Raw genomic sequence first — 8,035 nt, 5'->3', positions numbered from 1 at the left:
TCTTGTGAATGTGTAAGGTCTGCATGGATGTATCTGGTGCTCCATCATAATCAGGGGTGTGATTCTGGTATAATGTACTCTCATGGCCCTCCTTCTCTTAGGCATTGCATTTCTGCCTCCACTGTGTTCCAGCTCATTCTGCCGAGTGGCATGTTGCAGTAGGATTCTTATTTGCCACTGGCCTGGGACGCTGCTGCTGCGATTTGCATGTTGCTATGTACACTTGTTTAGACTTCAGCTGCCCTAATTAGCACCAAGCAGGTGATTACTGTCAGGTTTTGGGTGGTGATAATTGGTTTGGCTCATTTCTAGCGTTTTAGGTGGGGACTCTTGGCATTAATTCAACTAACATTAACTGTTGCGTAAGTAGCCCAGGCACGAATAGCTCACTGGTTAGTTGCCCATGCCATGCGGTTTGCTCAGTTTTTATCATGTTCCCCCATTCTCTAAATGTGGGTGTTCGTCTCCAGCTCTGGTTTTGTTTTCACATCATGATTATTGGCTACCTCCCATGTCTCTATGAATTTGAGTGCTGATAGTGTGACATCACCTTTTCTGGAAGCTATATGCATGCACCTACCTCCCCTTCTGTGAAGTGGAACTCCCCATTGCTACTCTTCCTTGTTAAGCCTGTTTGTTCTTCAAATTCTGTTGCATCATCTATAAGGCTGTCACCCTGAAGTCCCCCAAGCTACCTCACTGAGAAACTCAGCATTTCCAGAGGCCTGCGATCCACCAGAAGTAAGTACATGTGAAAACTTGAACTCCGCTGGTGCAGGAAGGAAAGAACCAGAAGACAGGCCTTCTCTGTGTATGCCCAACACTCTGGAACCTCCTCCCCGTTAACATCAGACTCGCCCCATCGCCTTCACAGTTCAGGGAAGAGCTCAAGACCTTCCTGCTCGAGGAATGCCTCCGTCCCAATGCCTAGGTCCACATACCCGCCGCTCCCCAGCCTACCCGAGACTCTGATCTCCTCCTCACTGTTTCCTCACCTGGTTGCCTGTGGATCCCTTGCTGCCGATTGTCCACTCTCAAACTCCCCCGTCAGCTCCCAGCTCTTTTCTCTGCTTCCCTCGCTGTGTTCTTCCCCCAATGATTATAAAGCGTGCCGTTGCTTCCTGATGCTAGCTATGCACTCAATAAATACCGTAATAATGATACTGCTGAGCGACGCTGTCAAGACTCCTCCATTTAGAGACGCATTGCTTCTGGAAAATGCTCACCTATTCCACTGTGCATCGGCCAGATTCACTGCAAGGAGGTTTCCATAGGCTCTAGTGGAGATCCTGGCTATTGTCCCTCTACCAGGCGTAAAGCTTCCTTTTGCCCACCTATTGGTAGGTGTGGTGAACCTATCTAGACCAAACTCACAAGGGTGAAGTGGAATAGGTACACTGAATAAATGGCTGTTCAGGCAGAGGAAGGTTTTAACTGCTTTAGAACACTTTCTTTCACTAAGTTTCATATTGTAAAGGGAAAAGGTGTGTTCTTTGTGAAAAATAAATCTCTAGAGTTTCCTAACTGCTAGTGGCAACTGCACGGATAGTGTGGGTCTAGAGGCTTATCAGGATTCAAACACGTCCACATGGGATGGCAAGTTCCTTCTATAGGTCTGGTTGCAGCCACAATGTGGGATCATGGTTATGGGATAGCTTACGGTTTATAGTGATAGCATCAAATGCCTTAGCATCTAAAAAAAAGCAACAAAAAAAGCATCTAATGCATTTTTTTGTTTCATTTTTTTTATGGGGGGTCCCCCATCCCCTGTTTTTTTACTCCTTAAAACCCATTATTATTAAAAAGAAAACATTTACCTTTGAAAAAAATACATTCGATGCTTTATTTTTGATGCATTTTCTCCGATGCTTTGTCATTCAATGCTTTATATTCGATGCAATCACTGGATACCATAGCTTACATATCTTGGTTGAAGCCTTCAGCATGCTTTATGAATGACACGGTATCTGGCCTTGGTGCTCAACTCTATCATGGGAATCTGTTTAGAGTACATTGCTGTCCTCTTCAACTAGGCTTGAATATCAAACTCTTGGGAAAAGAGGCAGAGTTTTCGTTAAAATCAGCAAATGGTGGACTTGGCCCCTCCAATCATAATCCTTTGGCTCAGTAGTGTTGGAGACTTGTAGTCCTGTTCTCCATTTTCAGTTTGCTCCATTGGCGCCTATCTTTATCATGGTAGAATCTCTTTGTCGCTGATGCTGGCATCGAATAGCGAGAGTAGTCGTGGAAGACGTCGAAGCAGATGAGGGGCCACTGGAGTGCTGCCTGCCCATGCTGGGGTGCGGACGCAGCCTTTAAGATCCAGCAGAGATACACCGCCCTTGAGGATGGTATTGGAAGAAAGGATGGCTCCAATCGTTCAAGAACAGATAACGGGGCTGGAAGAATTGGGAGGGAGCTTGAAGTACCAAAGTAGGGTACCAATGGAGGGGAGGTAAGGGCACCACTTTCTGGTGTTCGTGCAAGCTTGACACCAATCTTGTTGTGCAGCCGCAGGTCCCTGGCTTCGTCAGCGGAGGCGTATCCAGGTTCTTGGAGGGTCTTCTCTTGCCGCAGAGCCTTTTCACTGGCCGAGGATGGTGAGCGACGATTGAGAGATTTCTCCTCTGGCAGTTCGGCCGAGACAGGAAAGCGAGCACCAAGCCATTGAGGGTAGGAGGTCTAGAACTCTAAGATCCCGTGCAGTGTGTTGCAGACAGTGGTTCTCGAGAGGCCTTTGCAGGTTCTTCAGAAGGGTCTGCACCTCGGGAGGATAGCTTAGCGGCAACGTGCTCGCCTTGGAAGCAAGACGACACAGAGCAACATGGGTTCAGTCCCCCGGCCCGTGGATAGAAACCTCTGGGTATTAAGCGCGTTATAAATAACCTATCATATCATATCATCTGCAGCGCAGGGTCTTATACCATCAATCTTAATATGAAATCGGAGTTAGGGAGTGATCCCCAGCCCAATTACCATGCTTCCAACTATCTTAAAGATTCGGGGAGTCACCCAATCGGTGGTGGTCCCAACATTCAGAGGAGTCATTCCTATGGGACAGAATTGGCTGTCATTCACTTATCCTCTGGAAATCCCAGGCAACAGAGCCATGATCATATATGATCATGTGTATCACATGCACACCAGCATGGGGGTAATGTGTCACCATAGTACATTACCACTGGATTTTATACAGGGGCACCTCTACTATAAATATGCTGTACTCTCTGGAAATGACAAAACTGCATGGGACCAGAAAGGCTCTTTGAAGCTAACAGCTCCACCGGGGGAAAGGCTGAGTTCATGCCCTCAGGAAGTGAAGTCCTTCGGCGGCGCACACAAGAATTGAGAAGGAATTAGAGCTCACCAAGGTGAAAGCCAAAATTCGCAAGGTAACTGGACAGGACAGCAGCAGTTAAGGAACGGAGGAGGGCCTCAGTACGAGTTTTGGTGGTGCAGTAACCAAAAGTGCTAGGAAGTCTGTTACCTTCCCTTTTTTGGAAGTAACGGAATTACCGTCATTCTAGCCACACTGCAGAATTCAAACTTTGACCTTAAAGTGGAGGATTTACCTTGGTTTCCAATGGCCAAGAGGGCGCCACCCATCACTACGTGTTCATGGATGCTTGCGGCAAAGATGACAAATCACGCAGCTTGGCAACCCGGGGAGACTTCCCAGTGCAGGATGCGGCACTCGCTCGCGTGCGTGCAGGTGCACAGGAGCAGCACGTGGCAGCGTATACGGGCGTGGGCCGGGTGAGCAGCCGCCCAAGCTCTGCGGGTACAAGTACCCGGCCCTGCCAGAGCAGCTCACTGCGTCACGCCGTCTCCTCAGAGCTGAGAAACCGACCGCCGCGCCGAGATGTCTTACGTGCTAAAGCCGTCATACCAGCCCGTGTACAACCCGGTGAGTTTCAGCCGCTGCGCGGCCCGAAAGTATTATTACGAATTCAACAATGGCATGTAATTAATGAAATAAGAAATATGCAATCTGCCTCCAAACTATCAGAGGCTCTGGCTACCCCGGACTGCGAGAGAACAGTTATTAAAACAAAGCATTGAATACATACAACTAGTGAATAGATCAAAAATACACGCGGGTTTTATTATTAAAGAAGCAATTATACCAAGTAGGTTAGAGCGGCGCAACTGCCCACCAGGGGTTTCTTCTCATTTTATTGAAATTCGATTTAATTTCATGAACGCATGTTTGTTTAAGGGGAAAACGACACGAGGCATATTCATAGTTTAGAAACACTTCTCTGGGGGTCTTACTTGTAGTGTGTATCATACCTCTTCATTCCTGGAGCCATCTACACCCGAGGACTGCAATCTTTGACTCTCCAGATGTTTTAAACTACAACTCCCTTGACCCCTCACCATTGAGTATGCTGGCTAGAACTGATGGGAGTTGTAGTCTAAAACATCCGGAGAGCAAAACGTCGCAGACCCCTCATCTAAACTGATGGGCCAATTTTATATGTCGATATGTAGTGTTGATGAACCTGTTTTTAATAAGTCTTAACGAGCCACTCACATCTATCCCTTTCTTTTCAAAAGAATCCAATAATTACCAGTGCCTCCCGAGAGAGCAGCAACACAAATAAAGAAAGTATGTTTGTCTAGCTAGAGAAAGGGTTGTGAATGGGGTAAAGTAGAAAGAGGACTTGATTGTGTGCAGTTAAAGAGCTGAAGGGAAACATGTTTTCGGGTGCTCCTGTTTGAAACACAGCTAGGATGTCTCATGTCTATACAGCAGAACCCATAGATCGATCTTCCTTCCTTCCTTCCTTCCTTCCTTCCTTCCTTCCTTCCTTCCTTCCTTCCTTCCCTCTCTCCCTCCATCCCTCCCCCCTCTTTGTATACTGCCTTCTTTCTTTGCCTGGTCCTTTTTTGTCCTTTTCCCCTTTTCTTTTTCCTTCTTTTTTGCTTTCCTTCCTTTCTTTTTCTTAACTTAGTTTCTTCCTTAATTCTTTCCTCGTCTCCAACTTTTCCTATTTCTCCCTTTATGTTTGTCGCTCTCTTGTGTTCCTTCTCTTGCCCACCTTCCTTGCTTCTTTCCTTCGTCCTTTCTTATTATTTTTAATTCTTGTTTTCCTTTTCTCTTTCATTTTTCCTCTTTCCTCAATGTTTTCACTTGTTCCCTATTTCATTCCTTTTCCCCTCTTTCTTTCCGTCCATCTCTGTCTTCCTTACACTCATTCCGTGAGATTGTACTCTTCGAAAGTTGCAGGAAATGAATTGCACAGCTCGGACGTGTAAGACTCGCGGCCATCAGGAGGGGCGCTCCTCTAATGACTTGGATTCAGCAGATGCCCTTGGGTTCTGTGCGCTCTACAAATGTCAAATAAATACATTCAATAAATATAGAACTGGCCAGCTGGTTCTGAGCTGTTAGGCCAATGGCATCTGGTGATTTGAAATGGTGGGCTGTAAGCATGGTCTCCAAATTGGCCTTTGAAAGCCTGAACCACCTCTGAGGCATTTGGGAGGCTTAATTTCAGCACAACTGGATACACAGTCATCAAATTAGCAATCAGTTCTGCATGGGAACACATAGCATACTCCAATATATTCCAGGTTGACAAGGGTGCACACAAGCATTGTGTGCACACATTTTTACGTTGGCCGTGCACAAGAAAATCATGACGCTATGTTTAAACAGTATATACCAGCACTGCCGTTGCAACATCATTTGCGCTGCTTTCTATGCTCAAAGAAATCCGCAATGAAGCATGCCAGCCATTGCACCTGTGAAACACATGTTCATGCGTCTTGTGCTCAAATAAAATCAGGAGCCCTGTCTGAAGCATACATGCCAAGTCAGTGCAGCCTTTTTCAACAGCACTTTCTCCTCCTGTCCACATGCAGGAGCACCTCTCCACCCTTTGAGTGGCTGGGCTGGGTGCAATCAGGTGACTTTGTTTTTGATGGTCGAGAGCCCATTGAAGTCTATGGACAAGTACAAGGCTTTTCGTGTGTGAACTGCTTTCTGCAGCGGGTGACACCTGCCAGATGCATGCGAGTTGTAAGGTCTGCATCTAGGTGGGGAATTTTCCTCCAGATGATAGTGTGACTTCCAGGCCATGCGTTTGGGGGGCCGCTGACCGCCATGCCAACCAGCTAACTTACATGCCAATATGTCAATCAAACTATGCTTCATTATAGTTCAGAACTTAGGGTCAAATTGCACCCCTTTTTTGAAGGGGGTGACATCTCGGGATTACTGGTGGGTTGGGCAGTAGAAATGCTTTCGGTTTTGTTCCTGATCCTGGCACAAGCGCAGATGGCCTTTTGTGGTCTATTCAGGGCGCTCCTTTCCGAGGCTGTCTTTTTCACAACACATCTACCCAAGTGAACAGCAGTGACCCATTTCGCCATGGCATTCATTATGATTTATGTGTTTAATAAAACATGTTACAGTGTATAATTATAACTGTTCTTTATATAACGCGTGTTAAGAAGGATTTCTGAAGGGGCAGAGGTTCAGAAGGCCAGCCTAGTTTCTTGGAACAGGGTAACCTCTGGACAAGCCAGACCAATCAGGGTAGCTATGGCAGGCGCTCAAGACTAGGTCTCAGGAGCGTCAGGGTGACTGAAGGACCTCAATGAGCACACAGAGCAAGAACACTTACAAATTACTCCAGACAAGTGTTATATCAAAAATATAGACACATTTATTACAAGGCCTTTGTAACATAGACCACAGTAACAAATCACAGTAACACTAAGTAAAACAATACATCACACTCAATACAATATATATACAAGACCATTGGGGTCTAAAGGGTTAAATGCATGAAATATGTCGACAACCTATATGGGAAGGAAACAGGCAATGCAGATAGTCTTTAGGCCCAGTTCGGCATCGACAGTACACCTAACTAAGAGGCAGTCCAAGCCCTAAGAAGAGAGGAGCCTGGTGCTCATTAGTACATGCAATGCAAATGATGCGGTTGTTCCAATGGGCAGAACAGGGTCTCTTCAGGGGTCTGTAGCAGCTCTGGAAGGTGGATCAGACGATGCAGAACAAGTTCCCGCTATTCAAGAAGGACCTCCACTTGAGGGCAGAAGCAGTTTGAGAGTGCGGGATGGAGTCGCTATTTTGCAATAGCTGTGGAAAGGAGAAGGACCCTCAGGGGCCACTCGTGCGTAAAAATGGGCTCTTGCGCTAGGGGCCACCAGTTGGGGTAAGGAGTACCACCGGTCCCCGACACAAGCAGACCCAAACTTCGCCAGTTCAGTCCACTTCGCTGGCAGGTTCGAATGCAGCAAAAAGGACGTCTCGGCACCTTTCAGTTCCTAAAATACAGTGATCTTTCCCAAACGGCACAGTGGCGATTCCTCCGCTCCGGGTGGAGGAATCGGCCCAGTTTCACTGCAGCAGGCTTCAGGGGCAAGAGGGTCACAAATGCAGCGAACTTGCACAGATCGTTGCCACGACAGGGCAACATGGTAACCGCGTTTACTCTGGTCCTGGTGCACTCGTCTCACTTCAGACCTGGGAACGGCAAGTGTACGAAATTCGTTGTGAGGATGCCGGGGACACAGAGCTAGCAGTATACCACGTTTCGAGGGCCTCTTCGAAACGGCGGCGGTGACAGAGCAAAGCAACTGGGTAAGCTGTTCAGTCCACTGGTTGGCCCTGGGACACTTCCAAGAAAGCTTACTTGCAGGGTTTGATGACAGTGCCGAGAATCGTTGGTCCCACTATTCCAATGAGTCTAAGCGTCTTCACAGACCTTCTAGGACGACTGGGTGCAGAGGTGTCCCACGGGACGACAGCAGTCTCAGGGTGCCAAACCTTCCAGCAGGTCACCAGCGGTTCCTCGACTTAGCTTCGTAGTTGCAGGACACTTGGATCCTATCCTTTGTTCGGTGAGAACTCAGGAGATCGACCTGGTAGTGGTGTTTTCAGCCTCCTCTTATCCAAAGTTCCCTTCGCGCCAAAACGGAGAGGACCCAATGGGAGATCTGCTCACAAACACACACTCCATACGTGGACCAATCACAGACCACAGTGGTCCCAGGTATT

At 47.4% G+C, this 8,035-nt stretch overlaps 1 protein-coding gene across 1 annotated transcript in view; it reads left to right on the top strand.

Annotated features, from left to right (window-relative positions):
- Positions 1–3,661: 3,661 nt before the first annotated feature.
- The window catches only part of LOC138566650 (PE-PGRS family protein PE_PGRS45-like), a 162,042-nt gene continuing 157,668 nt past the window's right edge, over positions 3,662–8,035 (top strand). The window contains exon 1 of the mRNA XM_069644201.1: positions 3,662–3,907. Coding sequence (XP_069500302.1) covers positions 3,863–3,907 — 45 coding nt within the window. The 5' untranslated portion in view covers positions 3,662–3,862. The remainder of the gene's footprint in view (positions 3,908–8,035) is intronic.

Source organism: Ambystoma mexicanum, chromosome 2p (genome assembly GCF_040938575.1).
Source record: "Ambystoma mexicanum isolate Mex_15411 chromosome 2p, UKY_AmexF1_1, whole genome shotgun sequence".
Lineage (NCBI taxonomy): Eukaryota > Metazoa > Chordata > Amphibia > Caudata > Ambystomatidae > Ambystoma > Ambystoma mexicanum.
Note: the sequence above shows the minus strand (reverse complement) of the source record. Positions and strands in the feature narration are given on the sequence as shown.